Raw genomic sequence first — 23,136 nt, forward strand, 5'->3', positions numbered from 1 at the left:
GGGCTGGGACAGAGTGGTGGAATTAATGATTGTCTGGCACATCTTGACAGGGCAAAATATCCCACTTTGCTGTCTGTTTGAGGGCTCGTGCTGCGCTGCGGACAGATCGGCAGTGAGGCCGATCAGCACTGCAGCAGGTAAAGCACCTCTGCAAACAGAAGTTCAATATTCAGGATAAACTGATACCTACAACCCACGCGGAGGCAGAAAGCTTCAGCTCACAAAGGAGGAGCGCCGGAGTCTGCCCCGGAGTGCGGCCGCTGCTCCGAGTTCCCGCCGCAGCCCGCTCCGCCCTCACCCCGTGAGGGAGACGCGGCCGAGCCCGCGCCACAGCGCCCCCCGCAGGCTCCAGGCAATGCCGGCACCAGCCCTGGCCGGCCGGGAGCCAGCAGCGCCCCCTGCGGGCTGCGCCTGTCCCTGCACCGAAGGGGAAGCGCCTGCGGCCCAGGGAAGGCGTCGCTGCGTTTCTGGTTTGGTTTGTTCTTGCTGCCGGAGTTGTTGTTTGCTTGTCTTGTTATACATACACAAATGTATGCACATTAATAAAGAACTGCTATTCCTTTTCCCAGATCTTTGCCTAAAGTCCCCTTAATTTCAAAATCGTAATGATAATTCAGAGAGAAAGAGGTCATTTTTTCCATTCCAAAGGAGGTTCCTGCCTTCTTTGGCAGCCACCTATGTTTCAAACCAAGACAAGGGAGAGGAATGAAACCATAGTACTCATTCTATCTGTGACCGGAATTCCAATTTCAGCTCAGGCTAGTAGTAGAGAAAAGTCTTGTACATGTATTGTGCAATTAAACTGGAAACTGTTATTTTTCTCTAACAGTTTGGGTCTCTGTGGCACATTCCACTGAAGGAAACAAAACTGTTTCATATCGCAGGGAAAAATACAGCTCTAGGAAATAAACACAAGGCAACAGCTTTAAACACAGCACATGCTGCACATTTGAAGGTTGGCACCAAAATTTGTTAAAATGTATGTAAAATATGCATGAAGACAAGGAAATACTCAGTCAGATGCCACACCAGAAATAACACTTCCTATTTATGATGAGAGAATCTGGAGTGAAGCAGTATTTTCTGATTTGATAAACATGGGCCTAGGAGCCTGGGAGGTCTAAATTTTACTTTCAGCACTAATGCTACTCACAGGGTGGTCCTAGATACAACATTCTACTATGTCTCAGCCTTCCTTTCAATAAATAGGGAAAAATACTACTTGATGTACCCCTCATACATGGACAAGACACAGGATATTTCCTTGCAATGCTGGAAGTCCTTGCCACCTGATACTTAGGACAACTTTTCCAATTTGAAAAGGATAGAAAACACGTAAGCAGAAAAAAATGATGAAGCACTATGAAAAATACACTTAGAACGTCAAATGGAATTACACAGCCTCAGGACAAATAGGGTAGGAAAACTTGAATAAAGATGACACTGTACTTATGATACCTTTGTCATTTCCCAGACCTTACCCGGAGTTTTACTTGCACATACCAACTAAAGTTAGGTCTGTTGCCTGAGGAAAGCGACTTTCTTCATCTAGCAGAGACAGGAGACCCATGGGCTTCTGAAGGAACATATCTAGAAGTGGACGGTTGTCCTCATACTCCACTGTAGTGGCATCAATTCCCTCACTCTGATATTCCATCTACAAAAGTCACCAGCACAGTTTTACAAAACAGTAAAAGCAACATTATGCATTTATGATGCACAGCAATGCTCTACAGGCCTCAAAAACATTATCTACAAAATTTCAACAGAAAGATACCATTATTTCACATTGAAATCACATACTCATTTCATACAGTATTCCTGAATATGATTATGGTATAGGACGCTGGATTTAGCTAGACCTCAACGGACTTGAATTTACCTGCTCCAGTGCAAAGATATGTTGATTGAAATAAAACTGGATCTGTTCATTAGCAATATTTATACACAACTGTTCAAAAGAATTTCTTGTGAAGTTCTCAAATCCAAATATGTCCAGTATCCCAACATTCATCCCACTTTCAGCATTGCTGCATGTGAAAATAAAAACAAAATTCATTATGGGCAACACCAAGTTAAAAATAAACCTAGTAACTAAGATTGCACAACTCATTCAATCTGCTGCGAAAATAAAGGAGGGGAAGTATGTTTGAACCTAAGACAACTTCTGCATTTGTACAACATTGCTAAGACTTTTGTTCTCCACTTGCTTTTTGCAAATTTCCATGAAGAAGACAGGAAAATCATAGGTACAAAATGACAGACACTTAGTAGCCATATTGAAACAAGGGGTTTCAGTAGGCAGATCCCAAATAAAATCTACTGTTAGCTCCTCCTAGGCAGAGAAAAGGTGTCAAAGTTTAATGGCATGTTTTTGCTACACTCATTCGGAAGCTAATTACCGAATCTGCTGCTGGTACAAGCTGGACTGTTAAAAGTCCACACTCAGTCACTACCATAACTGAGAATATGTCTATATGACGTAGTGAAGTAGCAAGTAGAGATCTCAGATCAGAGGCATTTTCACATCACCTGAGAGATTCCCTTGTTTCTAAAATCTCTACAGCTTCTTCAAAAGATCAAACCAGCCAGATCAGTGCCTGGCAATGAAATCATAAGGATGTAGAATATAATGTTTCTGTAATTATAAAAAATAAATAAATAATCACATCTCAAGTAGCAGCACAAGAATAATCTGAAATCTGCATTTATTACTTGCTTACAAAAGCAGGGGGACTATACGAACTGTGAATACATACTGAAGTTTTTCAGTACACTTCAATTATTTATCAGCCTTTTGTATGATTTTCATGTTCACTACACAGGAAGCATCTTTTAAAAAATTTCAGAACTTCAACCACCCAATTTCCATTTACTTCAGTAGCTAAATTCTATTCAGCTCTATGAAAATGATGGGCTTAATGTCCTGGAAACGGGATTCAGTATCACAGCATGAAAGCCATTTTGAAGCCTTAGCCAAAATAAACACAGCACTCTTTCCGCAAAATCAAAAATATACAAATGGATGAACCCATCAGACATATGCACAGTAAGTACACACGAGTCAGTGATGTGTAACTTGCCATATATTTTTATCAGGCTGAAGCAGCGTATTAATACGATTTACAATCCAGCTGAAGAGGCGGCCATAAAGGGCTTTAGACATGGCATCTCGCACGTCCGCTGCTTTGTCCACCGTGTTCGTTCGGATGATAGTCTCCCCCCGTGTTACAACGCAGTGGGAGGTTAGGGCCTCTTGGAGTTCTTCTGACCCAATGCTTAGCAGTGCAGCAGCTAAAAGACAGTGAAAAAGACACACAACTGTGACTATGCAGTGGAAATCACCAGCATTGACCAACTGCTACCATGAGCTAATGACTATCACAAATAGAATCAAATTGCATATACAGAACTGACAGTATTAAAAAGCATATACCATTATCTAAGGCTTCTGGGTTAGGAACCTCACTTTTATCTGTTTGGTGTTGTGAAGAAATAGCAGCAAACTCAATATTTCCAGTATTTAAGATTCCAGTCAGTATTCTGTACACTGAGTACATTTCCTGTAGAAGATGACAAGAAGCACTTTTAAGAAATTCAGTTAGATACACACATCATATTTAGGCTACGAAAGAAAGACATGGGCACTGCAATGGATATTAAAGCTTGTAGCTTTCTCTGAGACCAAGCTCTACAAGTTCAAGTAAGCTTCTATTTACACAAGAAACTGCAACAGAATTGCCTGAGTACTAACTGGGACGTCAGGCTGGCCTTGCATTCTGAGTGGGGGGTTACGCTTTCACAGTTCACTTCTGTCATAACAGAGTTTTGTGGCTCACAAAATTTTATACATCCACAAAATCGAAGGGAAGCACTGGAGGTAGTTTTCCTAAATAAAGTCAATAGTGGTTTAGCAACTGAGGTTTTCTTACCTCATCCGTAAATCCTATAATTCTAAAACAATGTTGAATTGCTTCAAATTGTCTTCCATAGGAATCTTTAGTAACAATATCATGCATTACTCTTCCAGTTTCATTATCAATATATCTAAACAGAGTGGGAAAAGAAAGCATCACACAACCACATAAGTCAATACAAGCTGAAGTGACTTAAATACAAGTACCTCAGTAACTGGAAAGAACATTTATCTCAATAACTTTCAATTATATAGTTTGATGCTAATTCATAAGAAGCTTCTGTTTCTGTTGCATTAACATCTGCTTATTCTGTGTTAATGTCTAACAATGTTACCAACATTTCACACACATCCCCCCAGCCAGTACAGATCAGACGCACCCAAAGTACAAACACCAATTAAAAACCTCCAAAGCATATTCTGGGCTCTTCCTGAACCAGAAGCATTATGGTAAGAAATCATAAGGAGGGTTGTCTGCATTTGAAAGTATGACAAAAAAGCTACATTATGAGCTTGGTTCTTCCTCCTCCTGTTTTAATAGTTCAACTTCTCAAACAAATGCAAACAATTTAATGCCTTAATGTCCATCTTTTTCTCACCTTGGGAGGATTAAAAAAAAGATCGTTAAGGAATGGAGAAGGATTAAGAGAGATTTTAAGGCATCATACTGAAAGCAAGTGCTGATCAATAGGTAATTACAATGAGCAGTTTAAAACAAGTGAGCTACAGTTACCTAGGAGGCTTTTTATCAGGAAGTCTATATTCAGAAAGTTTCTTCTGATGATAAAGGCCAGCATAAATATAATAAAATATATGGAAATTTTTTTCTCCCCTGGAAAAAAAAAAAAAGAGTATCCTTTTAAAGCACCCATGTTTATTCTTGAGGCAACTTGTACAATGAACGTAAAAGTAGTTCTTATAATGAGCTCACTGAAGCAAGGTAGCAAATCTCCCACTTGTTTTGATAGTGTAGGATCAGCAGCTGCGAAACACAGAAAATCCAGCGAACAACATTTCCCCAAAGAATTAAGTGGCTCTGGCTTCTACTCCAAAAGAACAGGACTATTCTTGTTATAACGCTGTACAAATGATATTTTTTTTTTTCTAGCAGAAGATGGAAAAATGTATAAACCACGGATTTTTTGTTAATTGAATCAATTCAAACACTACATAAATGCCATTCGACAGACAATTAATATACCTACATAGCCTGTTTTACGACCCTTGATTTTTCAAGTAGATATTCAGAAATCTTTGCCCCCATTACAGCTCCTGTAGGTGTAAACATCATTTCCAGGTATTTTCCAAAGCGACTTGAGTTGTCGTTGATGGCAGTGCAGGCATTTCCAAATGCTTCAACCAGAGGATTCACCTGAAGAATTTTCTCACGCAAAGCACGGTTATTGGCCTTGACAGAAGAGATACAAATCAGAATGATTAATTCAAAGAATATAATGCTTACCCCCAATCCAATTCTTGCTCCAGAAGCAAAGAACCCTCTTCTCATGCTTTTATGGAATTAGGTACTGTGCTAACCTTTCTACTTACACAACAAGTGGTCCAACAAACTGATAAGAAGATCTTCCACAGGCAGCAAAATACAGGTTCCTCTTTCTCTGCAATCATTCCACCTTCGACTTGTTTTATAATTAGTTAAGAGTAGCAAAACCACACTAGACTAAAGCTGTCTACTTAAGGTTAAGATGACATGATTAATTTTCCCATTGTTTTGTGCTAATAGCATTATTCATAAAATTTAAATGTTCAGTAAGATTAGAGCCACAGTAATATTTTTCATTCTTTATTGTATAAATAAACAATGTTATTTATATGTGATAAACACTGTACATAAGTACAGGTACTGAACACTCAGAATCTGGCACCTTCTCTTTAAAAAACTATTGACTGGCTTGGTGCAAGTCATACTTTTGCATCTTAATTGAATACTCTCACATGCATGGTTACTATGTCCCTAAATCAAGTGTGACAATTCACATGGACAGCTTTAAGTATTAGAGATTAAATAAAGTGAACATTGGGGTAGGGTTGGGAGGATTTCTTCATAATTTTACATAATTGGCTAGGAAATACCTTTCCCAAGAAGGTCAAATGTTGGACAATCAGATGGGCACTTTCAGTCTTGCCAGCACCACTTTCCCCACTGATGATAATGCACTGAACAAACAAAACAAAATAAATTTAAGTGCATAGTTTGCCACATGGTCAGTTTCTGCTATTACTACTCCTACCTGCTATTTCATGTTTAGTACCAAAACTACTGAATATTTTAAGTGTAAACTCCCCTCTGAAAGAAGAGCTCAGCAAAGGCTCATTGTAGTAATTTATTCACAAATTACTAAAATGTATCTCGCAATGCCTGATCCCAAGGTGCATGTGTGAAGTAGTGACTGAATTTTGAAGGGCAAGAACACATAAACAAGTGACCATGTCTGAGCTCACTGCACTGACTTCATACGAATTAACATGAATCACAGGGTACAGCTTTTTTTAACACACTGACCAAAAGTCTGCTTTGAAAAATAATCTTAAATAATAGGTCCTGTGTAGAGAGGCTGTTCTGTAGGTGGTGCTGATATTCAAGCTAGAACAGCAAACAAGCACCTAAACAATTCAGAAAAATGTGCATCTCGGTAATTTTGGGAGGACACATCCACCTTCTTCCCATGTCAGCAGTCCTTAACATATGGTATTTCAAAGGCTCTTCAAAAGGCTTCCAGACTCAAGAGACTACCTAGAATGGTCTAAATCACTTTCCTTCTCTCTGCTGTTGTGCTTCATAGGCAAAATGGAAGTTGAAAGCCAGTTCTCACCTGAACACTGAAGAATGCAGATAATAGAAAGTTTGAATTCTAACATCATTTATTATTTACCCCTTTTTCCCATGTATTCTACAGACCACCAGTATGGTACAGTATCAACTGACATATAATGAAAATGTTAACATCAAGCAGTTGCACAGATTCACAGGTTTTTTTATGCAAACATCTGAAAACTATTTGTATGATACTGTGACTACATGGGATTCTTGGCTGGGAAAAGATACAAGTTAGTAAAATACTTGATGCAAGGCCCCTTCATAAAGAACTGAGCTTTAAAGATTTAGAAGATGCAGCACATATCTGGTGGTACCTTATGGTGCTTGACAGCAGGTGCAGGTACCAACTCCACATAATGTGTACAATATTACATTTTCAGCTCATTTATTTGCTTCCTGTCAGTTGTTTTTGCTCTTGGAAATAGGTAACAAATCGATTACACTACCTAACTTGATTGCTTTTGTGGGAGTAGGGAAGACATGCACAACAGTTTGCACAATTAAGGCCCATGATTCCCTGTAGAATTAGTCAGAATTTGACTATTGCTTCAGGACAAATAGTAGGCTGAAGTTAACTTTCAACAAAAAAAAAAAAAACCCAAACCAAACCAAACCAAAGTTCAATGGATAAAACAAACAGAATCATTACATTTTCAGTCTGGCTACAGTGCTTATCTGGTGCATCTTTATGTTAAGAACCAGCACAACACTGGTCAGCCAGTGGAGATAAAACAAGCTCCTGTAATACTTCACATACTGAAAACAGAAAACTGATTTAGACCCAAATGAAGATTATTTCCAAAAGAGGTACAAAACATATAATACTAAAGATGCACAAAGTTAGCCTGACAAGCTGATGTAATTACCAATCTTCTTCCTTAGATAACAAGTTCTCACATGAGTTACTCTGCATGAGTACTTGTTTTCTCTAATGTCTCCATCAAAGCAAACCTAAGTCATTAAAGAAATACTAACCATTTCCCAGGCCAGTGTACTTTCACATCATCAGTAAAACTCCTGTTTTCTTCCTCTTCAATGTCCCTTTTATTTGTCTTACTTTCATGGCATTTTCTGATTTCAGGCTTTTTATTATTTTTTCTGGTTTAGTGACGTTAAGAAAACGTTTTCTATTAATTACTGTGTGATGTGCAGGGTAAAACCAGGAGGATTTTACAAACAAAAATAATTAGCAGACTTGAACATTCATGTACACACAGCACATCAAATTAGAAAGAGTATGAAGTTATAATCTTAAGAATGCAGAAAAATCTTCTACAGCACGGTATTTTATTCTCTTTAAAATCATTGCTGTATAATTGGATTTGTGCCCTTATTACATTTATAACAGACCCATACTTAATTTATTTTACTAAAAATTTGCTAACAGTTCCTAATTTTTTGTGACTTATTGTATTTTTGCAACAGAAAGATGGTTCAAATTCTGTTAACCTGCTGTGGTATTGAGAGCCTTCTATTTTGCACAAGTGTAAATTTTTGAAATACTTAAGTCAAGACAGGCCTAGAATCAGAGTGTGCAGCAATACTTTGCTGCTGGAGTCAACACCCAGGACTTCATGGATGTCTAGGAAACTATATTGGTCATCATCTTATTTGACTTTTCATATCACCGTGTCCTCTTCAGAACTCCCAAATCTGACCAGATTTCTACTCTGGTTTTGCTGATTTTGGAATAAAAGGCTTAATGGGAAAATTTCCCAAAATAAAACATACCAGAATATTATTCACAGCCCTGTAGCACAGTGGCAGTATGCTTAATATAAAACCTAAACCAAAATGAACACATTCTTACCTGATCCTTGCTGAATGTAACCATGCTTTGGTAGGCAGCATCTGCAGAGGCAAATATGTGGGGGGGATTTGATGAACGCTTCACACCATGGTAAAGCTTGGAGAACTAAATTTAAAGAAATACACACAATAGTCAAAACATGGAACTTAGCTACATAATTAAGAACTGAAAAAAAAGTTACTATCATCTGCCTGTTCAACAGAAAGAAGCTGCCTTTTATACCACAGAATTTCCACTGAATCACCTGGAACAGGAGTGGTAATCTGTGGCACTGCCCAATTTCCAGAACACAAATTACACCACCTAGAATGCATGCTGATGTTTCTCGCCCAAGACAATGAAGAGAAGCGTATCACAAGGAAGAGAATTTCAAACACAAGCCTTCAAAGAAGAAAATAACAAATTTGCACAAAATAAACTTATAGTGAATCTGAATTCTAGCCCCCTATGTGAAGCCCTGATTCAGGCATCCATGGAGACCAAGTTATTTCTAGTCCCACCTCTCTTCATATTTGTAGGGAATTAAACTGGCCTTTATGTTTACAGCATTTGATTCATTTGCTTCTTTTAAGCAAGAACTGATGGCACGGGACATGGAATAACCCTCAGTCAGAGCAATTCTTCGGCAAGCAAAAATCTCAGCATGAAGAGCTCCATGAACAGCTCTTCTGTTTCCCAGAAGAAAGCTCTAAATGTGAGACAAGAGGCACAGCTGTGCCTGGGGTAATCTCTGTCCCTCTTGTGGAATTTAAGCCTCCAAGAAGTGAATGAAATAAAATGAAAACAAATTTAACAAACAAGCAAAACAAAACAAAATAAATGTTTAGCCACACTGTTCTGTGAAAAGAAAAGGCTGAGGTTTAGTCTGTGCTCCTAACTTCTAGCATAATTTAAGTATTTTATTTAGTGCTGTTAATATAAAATGTAAAGCAACTTGCATCTTCATCTTGGAATTTCTCTTACCTGGGGAGAATAAATGCTGAGATTCTGGAAGGGGTTCAAGGCTATTAAAATGTCTCCAACATAAGTATAAATCTGCAAGTCAGCATAACGTTTTTGCAGCTGATGGATAATTGTATCCTGAGAAGATTACAGAAAGTTTGATAGTCATACACTATTTTCCCATTTAGGAAGATTTCTGCAATATACTGAGAACACTGTTTAAGAAATATTTATTGTGTTTCTAATTATATTTCAAATGCCAAAATAAAATGGTGGTACACATAATTGTTTCACTTCATAGTACATGTCCATTCAATTTTTTTTATTTGGCCATGAAAGAAGGATAATAATTTTTCAAGGATTAAATTTTAAGTAGTGGTAAAAGACTGTTTAAACAGGACACTAGCACAATTTAGTATTATGTCTTTTTTTTGATGGCTTGTTAATTTAAGGATTATCAACACATAAATTTATAGATACTCTGCCAATAGATGATACGGTGAAATATGAAATTGATAGTTTTATCACTTTTTATCCAGAAGCAGTAGATAATACATTGCCCTATAAATAAATTATTTTAGAAAAAAATCACTTAAATCTAGATCTTTATGACTAAACTTCGCATTATTGGAAACTCACAAAAATAATTCAAACTAGCATCATTCATAATTCAGTCTTTCCAGATAACTGTATTCACTGCTACTACTTTTATGCCACTATATAGATTAATGAAGTGAGGGGCAGCAGATCAGTCATGTGAGAATTCCTTTGCCTTGGTGTGAAAATATTTCTTCCTTGCAATCTTTTGTCTTTCTCCTAAGAGATGCCTAAAAAGTAGAAATAGGTAAGAATGTGAGGTACAATTGTCAGAAGCTGCTATTCAGACATTACAGTACCTCATTGAGAACTTCTAGATTTACCAGATCGTCATCTAGAGAGTACTTGTCAGCTCTGTCCACATGGTAAGGTCTTCTAGTATGTATTCGTTCATGCCTGGAAGTTAGTAGAGCACCAGAGTTATAAAAGTGTATTAGAGACAGCAAACATTAAGATGCAAAGGGAAGTCATGGGTGAATGTTTTTGTCATGCAGAAACAGAGACACGGTCTCTGAAATGTGGAATTATGCTTGCGACATCCTTTTATAAAAGCAACAGATGAGCTTGCTGTCCAGTGTACTACCTGCTTTCTCCTTCACAATATATTACCCTATTTATTTATCAAAGTTCAATGAAGATTTAATACTTACAGACTTACTACTCCTCACACTTGGTAAACCAAAAAAAAATTATTCTTTTCCCTTCCCTCCTTGCTCTAAGCTAATAAGCTACCACTCAGTTTAATTAAATGCTACCCCCCACATGCCCAGCCATAGTACCATCATCTAAAGTTTTAAGAAGCAGAAAGCAGTATAAAATCCTACTGTTACCTTGATGTATGCCAAAGTGCCTCCTCAGATGACCCTAAATGTGGCCCAAAACAACATTTTTGAACCACAGCTGCCATCAGACTCTAAATTGTATGGATGTTCAGTCAGCTTGTCTCCAGAGATTTAAGCCACACAACAAGCAGCAGAGACAAACTGTCACATAACCCCTTTATAATCAGATTATGCTGAAGGAATCTTTGAAAATGCGGTGTATATGTTTTTAAACAACATTTCATGTTGAAACGGGAACAAATTAAGAGGCTGTAACATGTCTTCCACAGAGGGTGTGAAATATGAAGGCTGTAAGCACAACTAGGCTTTTCTTTAGAACAAACATAATCAAAGCATAGTAGAAGGACACCCACCGAGATACAGTCTGCATCCTGCTGAGTAACATTTAGCATTGATCCTCAGTGACAGTCCTTGACAGATTGTTTTTGCATTGGTTGCCATGTAGAAAGTAAGAGTCACATGATGAAGCATCCCAAAACAAGGCTAAATATTATAGCAAGCACTAACAGAACAGTACCGTAACCTGGCATGAAACACTTGATTTTCTATAAAGTTCAAGGTTAATATGAAGATGTAGTAGGTTTCTTTAATCATATCTTCATATGCTCTTGGGATCCTTTTTTAAAAATTAACATTGAGGTATTTGCATTTCTCCCCTTTATGTACATTTCTATATTTCAAGCTAATCAGCTCTGATTCAGTAAAGAGAATGTTTTTATATCCAAGACCTATTACAACATCAGAAGAATTACTGCAAGGAAAGCCTCTAATAAAGAGGAAGGAGAAGAGTGTTAGCCATGAATACAGCTTCGCTGATAATTGTGAATCACATTAAATGATCATATTTTTCTTATGTCTGTTTTTTATTAATTTTCCTAATTTCCTTCTGGCTACTCAATGAGTTCTAGAAAACTATTCTTTAATGGTTTATTTGAATTCTAACTAAATAAAACCGTGCAAACTGTTTTGTCAGCTAGGCAATAGAACAGTGGGAATACAGCAAGCTTTGCTGACAGCCCCATTATGTTCCCATTAGACAGTAGTTCGCTTCATGTTGTACATATGATGCAAAGAAAGGAAGACACAAGCAGACAAATAACAATCTCTGAAAGAAAAATTGTTATAGTGGGTATTATTTCCCAGGGGCAGCAGGGTGATCATCTGAATTTGTTCAAAATTCCATTTAATTAAATCTTCCATTTCCTGGTCTTCGCCTAGGTACTGGGTTGTGGCTTCTTTTTGACTCCTTTATTTTTGAGTCACCACATGCAAAAACATTACACTTTGCTGACAAGCCAGATCCTCAAAGGAGTAAGAATGGATGATGTACTACTAGGATTTTTAAGTGTTGTTGCTCTTTCACACCAGAATTCAACCTCTTACTTTACTGCATAGAAAAATACTGTTGTTAGAGAAGGGAGCACCCCTCAGTCTACAAATGAAGAAAATATTTTAACAGTTGCTTTACTTCATGAAGATGTAACTAACAAAGCAATGGCTAGCCATTTTAGCTAACACAACTCATCTGTGAAGCTTCTGCTTCCTGGAGCTAAACATTGTAGCCACAATATTGAACTGCAACAAACTGCAAATACGGACACATCTACCAGAGGTGCAAGGAGGAGGGGGAAGAGGGCACATTCAAACCTAAGCATGTCTAATTGCAGAATGGCTTTGTAAACTAATCTGTTATCTGATTGTGTATTAAACTCCTGCTGTTTTTTCCTCTTAAGTGATAAACAAATCTTTTTTTTTTATTGGAAAGGGTTCCTTTTAAGCCTGTGTAAATAAATAAGGAAAGTCTTCTTTGTTAAATATAGGTAAAACTTATATACCTTTGTGCACATATTTTCTGGCACTTAACTCATTTTACTAAGTACATGATTAAGAAGAGGATATTAGGAGCATAACATCACATTAGCTTCAAATCTCCTGCTGGCTTCATCAGTTCTCTACTGACCCTATGTCCTCCAGCACATCGACAAGAGTGAGGAGGAAAAACACAGACATTAACCTTTAAGTACTTCCACAATTTTTCATCACAAATACAACCTGCTTTTAAAACATATATTATAAATTCTTAAAAAGCAGCAGGAAACACTCTTAACTGGGGAAATGACTGTCAGTATATTTTTTGCATAAAAAGTAGAATTATCAGCCATTTTTAAAATTACCCTTCCTTTCTGGTGACATATAAAAAGTACAAACTCTAAGCAAAAGGAAGATCAAAGATGTTATCTTCCTTAAGTTCCCAGTTACTTTCTGAAGTTTCTAAATTTCCTTTCCCTGCAAGATGTAGTCTCTTCACAAAACAAAGCAACTTGCCACAAAGGGCCAGTCACTCAAGGTACCTAACTTCATTATAGAATCACAGGATGCTTTGGATTGGAAGAGACCTGAAGAGCACCATTAGATTGATTCCAAAAGTTTAGTGATGAGCACTGTCTCTTGAAAAAGGCTCTATGCTCTGAAGCACCCTCTTGTTACCATTTTATCAGACAGGACTAGCTGGAAGAGACAGTTTTCTTGGATTTTGTAGGAGGAGCAAAAGGCAAGAAGCATCTCTCCCTTGAGAGAACCATTTCATGAAAAGGCAGGAAGCATTCATTTGTTCTGAGGTTGAAAGAAAGTAACCAGTTATAGTAATAGAAGTGCACTGTAAATAGTTATACACTATTACATCCTGCTATCAAGGGATGGGGAAAGAAAAGCTAGATGGACCACACAGACTTCTAGATCAAATGGGCACTTTGCTGGCAGGTCCAACCTGAGCAACAAAGCAAAACAGACCAAGAATTTTTTGCCTTCGTTGGGAAGCTTCTCTAATCTCTCTCTCCTTCACTCCTAACATCTTTAGGGCCTTCCAAGAGGCCTTTACTTTGGCCTCTTGGTGCAGTTAAGCATTTATGTTTACTGTTTGTTTGTTTGTTTCTAGGATTCACAAAGGTACAATGGTTTCTGTATTTGGTCTTCTTTGCATTACTGCCAGTTTAAAAATTAATTCCTGAGATTTACAAGAAAAATACTCAACACAATGAGAAAGAAAAAAGGGGAAGAGTGTGATACTGCCACACAGATATACACAGCCTATTTCCCATGCATTGCAAAGACTTATTTTTGCTCCTTTACATCAAGTTTCAGCCTGAAGTAATTTGTTGAAGCAAGGTCATAATAGAGACACTACACAACCTTAATTACAATAAAAATGCTCCAGCTATATTTTACAACCTCCAGTAAAAACACATAAACTATACTCAGAACAGGATCACTTTTGGAGGCCACAGTAGCTTTGAGATTTAAAAATATATATTAAAAGGGGGAGGAAAAGGAGTTGTAAACTCATTTGCCTAATATTCACATAGAAGGATGGAAGAACTGCCTTAAATTACATTGTGTATAACATCACAGAACTCCTTCTGGTTCTGTTCCTGTTACTATCTCTGAGTCCAAAGAAAATTACTGGCTGGATGCAATCAAGTTCCTTGCAGTTAATCGCTTTCAAATCCAAATGTGAGCTGGCAGAGAAGCTTGATATCTGGTAGTAAGAATTACTTCTTTGGATGGACTGCTGCTGTAATCCAGCTGGTTCATGAGAAGGGGGAAGCTGCCAAGACATGGTACTGTCATTGCAATATCTGACAAGGTAGCCTGAATATTCCTGCCCTTCTCAAACTATTAAATGCTCTTTTCTTTTTTTTCCCCCCTTTTCTATTTTTTCCCCCAGGCTTCTTCAAGTTTGATTCTTCCTGATGTATAGATTTGCTTTTTGTCCTTCAAAATGCAAGGTTTCAAAGTGACTGCTCCCCATTACAGAAACAAACTTCTAAATGGTGACCAGCAGTAGCACACTGACCCATCATCACCCAAGCCTGTAAACTCTGAACTCTTTACTAATAGTCTACCTTAAACTTGTTTAAAACCATATTCATGCAAGTGCTGAAGCCTGTTCATTCTTTTGAAAACTGAAACCAGAGGTTAGTAGATCTTTTCTGATTCCTCTGAAGAAGCCTATTTAGGGACAGGAACATAAGATACCTATTCTGTAGGAAAACATCCAAGAGAAGAATTAAGCTAGAGCTGGCCTTTTCAAACCTGCTGATAATTCAGAAGCTGCCACTTTGAACCATACAACCCAAACTATTCAATACTTGATCAACATTAACTTTCAAACATCAAATCATTATGTAACTTCTACACTGGAAGTTATTGGGTTATTGAGGAAATACAGAAGACCCTGTTTTATCTCAACTTTACCTCCAGTGACATTTGATAGACAGAGCTAACTAAATAACTTTAGATGTCAACTGGTGATTATTAAGTACTTTTGTTACTTTAAAATTAATATATTAATCTACTGCAATTCATAAAGGTGCTCCACATTATCCCCTGAAAGAACAGCCAAATGCCACACAGAAACTCACAATATCTAAAATTCTGAAAGACAGCTTCAAAGAATATTACCAAGAGCAAAATTTTTAGAATGCATTCTGTCAAGACTCTTCTTTCCTGTCTCCAGGTCTAAGCTTTTAGTCAGATATTTTCCTCCTTGATGTTCTGCTTCTCCACTACAGTAAAAAGGCAGATAATGGATGTGTTACTACATTTGAATTTCTCCATCTCACAGGCTGTTATAACATTTCTTTTTTAGATTTTCTCCTACATGCAATTCTGGATAGAGCTATCTGTTATTTTAAGACTGAGCACAAGTAGACAATGTCTTAGCTGTTGTACATTCAAACGGGAAAAGAAAAAACAGAACATTTTAATTTCATTCCCTTTTGCTGATGGTCAATACTTTTCAGGACCTTCAGTTAAAGATTTAAAATTCTACAGTTTTCCACCAGTTCAGCTCACAAGCCATGAAACTTTTTTTGTTGTTGTTGGTTTGTTTTTATGGAATAAAATGGAATGTTTACTCTTTTTTTTGAGAAGGTCTTCCTAAAGGATGCAAGATTTTATCCTCATAATTTATGCAGGGAAGGTCTGGGACAATAGACGAATAGTGGGGTTCCAAATGAGTTTCCCTTTTAAATGCCTCCATGACAAGCTCTGTGGTACTTTTAAACATTAGTTATGGAACTAGGTATAATTCCTAGCTTAAAAGGCTTGGACAGCTTTTACATCTGTTTTTCAATTTTTTCAATACTGAAGCAGTTGCTGACTTTGCCAGCTTGAGATAAAGTCCTGACAAGGACAAAAATATAAGGATAATATTTGACGTTCATGAACAAACACCAGAGAATATACCCACTTTTTGCAGTGTGTTTTGCCAGTGTAGACAGCACAAAGAGTAATTAAAAATTTAGCTTTTATTCCCTAAAATATTTCCTATTTTATTTTATTGTGTTTCCTTTTATATTGGGAAACACACTAAATCTCTTCCTTCTCCTTAAGCAGGCTGGTTATCAGCCTGTATGCTGGAATCTCTTGTACCATGAATCAAAAAAGCAACCGACCACATGAATAAGATCAAGAGATCAAAAGGTGTATTTGGAAGGTGAGCAGCTCTCTCATAACCTCCCTTAATGGATTATCAAACGCACTCAAATGTTATTTAACAAAAACATAATCTCCACAAAGAAAATATTTACTATTAATGAGAATAGTAATAGCCATAATTTCTAACATATCTTTGCCTAGAGCCTCCCCAGAGCATTCCCCAGGCTCCAGGGCAGGAAGAATGAAAATAAGAATGGCTAGAGCTCCAGGCATTACACATGTTTCTCTTCATTACCAGGTTTACAGTGAGCTAACACAGTCACTGTAGTGCAGTGTAGTACAGTACAGTACAGCTTTATAGAACAAGTCCAAGTTCTTGCCTCAGCAAACTACTATCCCTTTTTCATAGTAAAACTATTAATAGCCATTTCATAACTGAAAGGAACAGGGAAATATGGAGGGCAAGTGATAGAACAGAGATTACACAGCAAATCAGAGTGAGAATGAGGAACAGAACACAAACCTGTTTTGCATTAAATTCAGGGAGTGCCTAAACATTCTTTGTATTTTACTGACAAACAATCATATGAATCTTCATCTTGAAGAACCTATCCCTTAAATATAGCAAGTTTACAGTAAGCTTGACTGGTGTACCCTTTTTTAGAGAATACATTATTAATCACATAGACACACTGAGTCTATCAACACTCAGTTATTATTTTTGTAGCAAAAAACTTTTTTATAATTCTGCTTATCATTCCTGACCAATGTTTACTTGTTCTGCTGGCACACCTTGCTGTAACTTAGATTCCTTCTTCTTTCTTCCATTCTCCAATTTTATGCTACATGAGGTACAAGTCTTTAGGAATGAATGACATTTCTTGTTCTCACAATGTCACTAGGTGTAAGGACACTATTTGAACAACCGTGTTACAGTATTTGTGTGAATACAGAAGTGGAAAAGTAAAAACGAAAAGAAGGAAAAAAATGAAAAAAAATGAGTGAGATACTGTGAAAGCATCCTCTCTGACTTTAAGAAATGTTTCCTGCCTAGAGGCAGCTACATACTGATATGAATAAGACTGCTGTGACTCCCAAGATGAACTAGAAATCAGTATCCATGTGTTAAAAAGGAATTCTGTATTTGACTTTAGAATAGATGGGGAGGAAAAATTCGACATGGCTAGAATGAGTACATTTGAAGCAATCTTCTGATGTACTAATGTTTATTTTTCAAGAATTTAAGAACTTTTTATAAAAATAGAACTAGTGGACTACTAAACACTGAATAAATGTCTTAGAATTAAACTTCACATAATTGTTACTATGTCAAAGCTGTTAATGGAAAGACTATTGATGCTAATTGGCAATTATGCTTTCATATTGTTAGAAAACACACGTTTAACTCATAGCTTATAAAAGGGAAATGGATAAGAAAGATAATACCCAGAGCTCATCCCTACACAGCTGTGACATTAGACTTTCTCACCAAGTTTTTCCTCATGAGACTGTAAGACAGGAGTGGAGTGCTAATGCTGAAATGCCAAAACCTAAGAATTTCAGTGTAAAAGATGCCAACAGATGAAAAAAGGAATCTTCTTCCTCATTACAAGTGTGGAAAGGGGAATTCTGGCTGGGTTTTCTGAAAACACCTATTTTCATAAGGACAGAAGATACCTGCATCTCCCCGGTGAAAATAATTCAGGGAAAAACTACTGGAAAAGTTTCAAATAGTATCTTATTCAGTAAATAAGCAGGATGAATTGTTAACGTTATTTTTAATTTTAAAAGTGGTCTTTTACTAGCACAAACATATTTTTTATTATTAATTTTTAACCTAAAGGAAAACAGAATATAAAATTCTCTAGTAAGTTCCTTCATGGAAAAGTAACAACAATATGTTCATCTGCAACAAACTGATGATAACAACAAGTGTGTGTTAACAGACTTCTTTGAGCTCAAGGTCAACAAAGAGCCCCTTCAGTTCAGAGGTCTGAAGAAATGTACTGAAGTTAAGCCTAGCTATACTACACACCAAGAAGCTGACAGAAGAATGAAAGAAACTAAAATAAGGTGATGTTTTAGTCTGGGACTCCAGAGGCCAACCCACACGATCCTACCAAAAGGGGCCCAGCCTGTTTCTTTCTACCACTCTCCTGCTTAATCCTGGTCATGTGAAGCATTCCCTCCTTCACTTCAGCTATATCACCTGAGGCACCTCTGGGATCACTAACAGAGCAGAAAGTTATCTGTGTTTCCCCTGGCTTTGTTTTTTTCTCTCACTGTAGAAGTTCAAGTTCAGGAAGTTTTAGACAATCCCTGAAACTGCAATAAAAACAGCATCCTGAGCAAGTTCCTGGGAGTCGAGGGAAAATGAGAGAAAGAAGCAAGCTCTCCCCTTTTCACTAACACTGCACTGCTAGATCAGATCTCCATGTCTGTCTTTCACAGGCTCTAAGTCATTAGGACTGACTTTCAAGTCTGCAGGATTGCTCTCAGGCACAATGACCTGAAGTGATGCACCAAAATAGGCAGAACTGGCATGGCTCCACTGGAAAGAGAATCCTATTTAAAACCCCACTGGTGCTGAGTCAGTACAGAATCAAAAGACACAAATCCAAAGCACCATCCTGGAAGACTCATGAGACAAAACACAGATACCTCCTGATCAGCTGTCATCACCAGTGACTCCCTGGGTGCCTTCAAAGAAGCGCTGTTAACACAAAAGCATACTGATGATTTACCAGTTTCTGGAAATTTCCAGCCTGTGCTCTGAGAACATTTTCTCTTACTTATCTTTTTAGTGATTGATTTGTAGTGCTGGTCTACTCCTAAAAATGGGTGTCTATTTTTCTTTATTTCTGAATACCAGGAAATTAATGCATATTTCATTGTGCCTGTCATGGGCACATCAATAAACAGTAAAGTATGCACTATATTCAATGTTGTAATAGAAAGGTTTTACCTAACATGGATTTGAATTGGCCTTATTTTCTTTGAAGTGGGGACTATACATTGCGATGACTTCTACAGATCATTACAAATGAATGTCAGTAAATTTTTTACAATACCATCTGGTCATATGTTCTTCTGCATGTCAAATTTTGTATTGAAAATTATGTTGTAGATGCATTACAGAGGTTTTAAAGGCTTTTAATTGGTAGCAATTTTTCTAGAGGGTACAATATCCCTATTACAGAGCCAAGTGTTTTACTGTTATGAGGCTATGTCAATCCTCTGGGAAAATTCTAATTAGATGCTCTTGATGGTTGGTTCATTTGTAATAGTCTTATGTTTCTAGTCCAGTATTAACTTTCTGGCCCACAGACTTAATATTTTGCAGGGATGCATTTTTGCTATCTAATTAAAGTTTGGACCAATTTGATCAAGTTTGAAATCTTTAGAATATCATTCAGAACAATACATTATAGATTTCAGAGGTAAACAATAAGCAGATTTTTGTCCTCACTGAAAATGCTCTCAACCCTGATCACAGTGGGCTGGTACTTGACAGAAGAAGTAAGGATACCATAGTATAGCACTAAAACAATTAGAAAGATTTTTGTTTGAAAATAAAATATTTAAGTTGGGTTAGGCAGTGACAGGACAGACAAGGAGTTAAACTCCCTTAGATGAGCACTGATTCATACTAGGGTGCTGGAAAGCAAAATCCTCCTTACAGTCCAGCCATGTCTAAGGTGCAGAAGCTTGTCTTGACACAGCACACCCAGCTAATACATGACAAGGCTTGAGGAAAGAAATGCTGCCATGGTCTTGGTTCTTTGTCACTCCACATAATGGAGCTCAATCCCAGAAGAATGCATTGCAATACCATGAAAAATCCATTTCAGAGCTCCTCTTAGCACAAGGATCATTTCACTCTGTCTATATGTGCAATCAGGTCAACAGCTGGAAAAATTCTTAACACCTCTTGGACCAGCTATGTCATAGCTGTAGCCAATGTGATCTGTGAGGTGTTATATGGGAAAGCAATCTCAGGAAACTAGATAAAGCAGTAACTTCTACTGTAATGCTGGCATAACTCCTACCCACAGTGAGCATTTCCAGGTATGTTCTACCAGAAAACAAACAAAGGAAACAACAAAAACAAATACACACACCCCACAAAAACAAACAAATAAAACGTCACCACCCACAGAAGACAGCTTCACCTTGAAACTGCACTTAACAACCATTCCTTTAATCTAACTTGTACATTTTTGTTTGGGCCTTTAGCAATTAAGCCACAGAGTTTTATGCCATGCCAGTATATACATGTTTATGACTTATGAATCATAACATATAATTTACTTCATCAAAATTAGTAGGCAGTTATTTGTAATAATGGGCCAGAGCTTATCTGCCTCTAGCATTTCATATTACAGAATGATTGCTGAGCTTGGGACAGTGTGTTCATTTGCATTTAAATTCTCTTTTGAAACAGTGAAATTCTGCCACCCTCTGGACAACAACTAAACTAAGACATATTTACAATCAGCCTCAAAAGATGCCACTTCTGCTGATAAACATGCATTGCTTTTAAAGCACGTTTTAAAATTAATTACTCGGCTGAATGAAAAAATAAAAGTTATTATTAAACTATAGGCAAAACAACTACTTTCAGTACTGAACAGCCTTCTTACTAATAGGATTTAATCAAACAGCAAACTTCATAATTTTCTGTTCTGAATTTTTTCTAGTAGTCACTTGAATGCTCACAGTTGCATTTTTAAAGATCTGTTACCAAAGTATGACATAATGTTTCATGCCAACATTTATGTCCACAAATCAGAACATTCTGGAATTATCAACATCTTTTTGACGGAGCCAAATGAGAACAAATACAGAACAGAGTTCAGTAGGAGAAAGAAAGGCAAAGAAGGCTGCACTATGGCTGATCAAGCTAGCTTTAAAAGATATCAAAGGGAAAACATGACTCTTACATTTATTCACATGGCAATCAGCACATGTTGCTAATAATATTGCCAGCCAACACGCTCATATGATCATTTGAAACAGTAAAAGTCACATTCAAAGTTTCACTTTGTGCTTCAAGTGTAAGTGTGGGGAAGGAGGGCTGTAGCATAGAGGTTGCTATGTACAGTACCTTGTACAGTACCTTGTTTTGCCTATGGAGCCTAGCTGCTGCTGTTCTTGAACGAGCTCAGCCAGCTGTTTTTGCAAAGACATATCTTTACCATGTACTTGTTTAATGAACGGATGCTCCAAAAGATGGGTGACTGAAGGACGCTTTTCAAAATCTTTGATTAGACACCTGTGACAGAGAAATAGGAGTCTCAGACAAAAATGCTATATCATTACAGTATGAATTGAGTCAGATTACTGTGTAGTTGTTGCTCTGCTTTCTTTTTCCACAAATCTGAGTTCCTCAATATGTAGCAAGGCTCTTCTGTACCACAATAAATCTGGCAAAAAATACTTAGCTAAGTGAATGCACTCTACAAGTATACTAGTATAGACTACAAATCCGAGTTTTTAATCTCTCTAACTGTAACTGAATAAAAGGAAAAAATGACATTGTATCCTGTAAGAGCTGTACAGTTAATATACATAAAAATTAGGATGAAGAGACCATACTTCATTCACTTTAATTTTCTACCTATTCTCTGATGAGAGCTGACTGCAGGATATAGCCTACTGAAAATCATGACTGAAACCTGAGGTACAACACTAATCAGAAGGATCTGATATACAACTTTGTTTTTAAAATAAATGCTATGGGTAGATACTCTGTATCCCAATGATGAGTGTTGGCATGAGAATTATAGAAAATTCTGCAAACCTGCATAATTCAGTCTGGAAGAGAAAGGAATCAGTCAGAATTAAATGCTAGCCAGGATACCAAGGTTCCTTCCCTGAAAGGAACAGGTGAACTAGTAATGAGTAAAGAAATACATCCTATTAAATCAGCATAAAATAAAGTACCATGCTACTTTATATAATTGAGATTTAAGTTTCAACAAGCCATCACTCAAGTTGAATTATTTTCTGCACAATAAAGCTGAAATAATACTGTTCAAACAGAAGAATGATCCACCAGGATAAGACTACTTTCAAGTATCCTCTAATTAATAATATTAAATAATTCTAATAATCTTGCTGAAATAATAGATATTGACATTATTTGAGAATGTGAAAAAGAAGTGCTGCAATTCAGTATATACCTCCCTTCTAGTATCTATAATTTTTAAAATTATAGCTCAAGATGAATTTACTTAATGAGATGCATTCATATTATGTACATCACAATTTCCTTTCATATTTGCTGAATAAGTACCTAAAGTACTTCCCCTTCAGGGCCAAATATCACAAATAAAGACTATCATTTTAGCCAAAAGTTCAATGAAACTTTAATACCTTTTAGAATTTATATTCCAGTAATAAAAGTAACAATGTGCAAAATTTAAACTACATTACAAAAAAATCATACACATTAATTGATTTCAAATATTACCAAACACATTAGCAAGTTATTAAAGTTTAGCCTCACCTCAAAGACTTTACTGAAGACTAAAGTCTGGTATTAAAATGATCCTGAAATATCTTTGAACATAACTTTAGTACTTTAGGTTCCCGGAAACCATTTTGCTAACCTCTTCTGTGCATCTAGTCCAGAAAAGGAAGTCGGTAAAATGTGCTACCAGTTTTGGAACTATTTTGCTATAGGCTAGAACTGTAGCCTCCTGATAGAAACACTAAAGCAACACAACCTGCTTTATATCCATCCTTCTGA

General features: G+C 36.9%; 1 protein-coding gene across 1 annotated transcript in view; it reads right to left on the bottom strand.

The window, feature by feature from the left end:
• Positions 1 to 23,136, bottom strand: part of MYO3B (myosin IIIB) — a 171,492-nt gene that overhangs the window by 94,723 nt on the left and 53,633 nt on the right. Inside the window, exons 9-20 of the mRNA XM_062498577.1 lie at positions 21,502 to 21,657; positions 10,401 to 10,497; positions 9,526 to 9,642; positions 8,563 to 8,667; positions 6,008 to 6,091; positions 5,122 to 5,324; positions 4,650 to 4,748; positions 3,933 to 4,047; positions 3,437 to 3,563; positions 3,084 to 3,294; positions 1,883 to 2,030; positions 1,504 to 1,657 (exon numbers count right to left, since the gene is read on the bottom strand). Of these exons, the coding sequence (XP_062354561.1) occupies positions 1,504 to 1,657; positions 1,883 to 2,030; positions 3,084 to 3,294; positions 3,437 to 3,563; positions 3,933 to 4,047; positions 4,650 to 4,748; positions 5,122 to 5,324; positions 6,008 to 6,091; positions 8,563 to 8,667; positions 9,526 to 9,642; positions 10,401 to 10,497; positions 21,502 to 21,657 (1,616 nt within the window). The remainder of the gene's footprint in view (positions 1 to 1,503; positions 1,658 to 1,882; positions 2,031 to 3,083; positions 3,295 to 3,436; positions 3,564 to 3,932; positions 4,048 to 4,649; positions 4,749 to 5,121; positions 5,325 to 6,007; positions 6,092 to 8,562; positions 8,668 to 9,525; positions 9,643 to 10,400; positions 10,498 to 21,501; positions 21,658 to 23,136) is intronic.

Source organism: Cinclus cinclus, chromosome 9, assembly GCF_963662255.1.
Source record: "Cinclus cinclus chromosome 9, bCinCin1.1, whole genome shotgun sequence".
In the NCBI taxonomy this organism is placed as follows: Eukaryota; Metazoa; Chordata; class Aves; order Passeriformes; family Cinclidae; genus Cinclus; species Cinclus cinclus.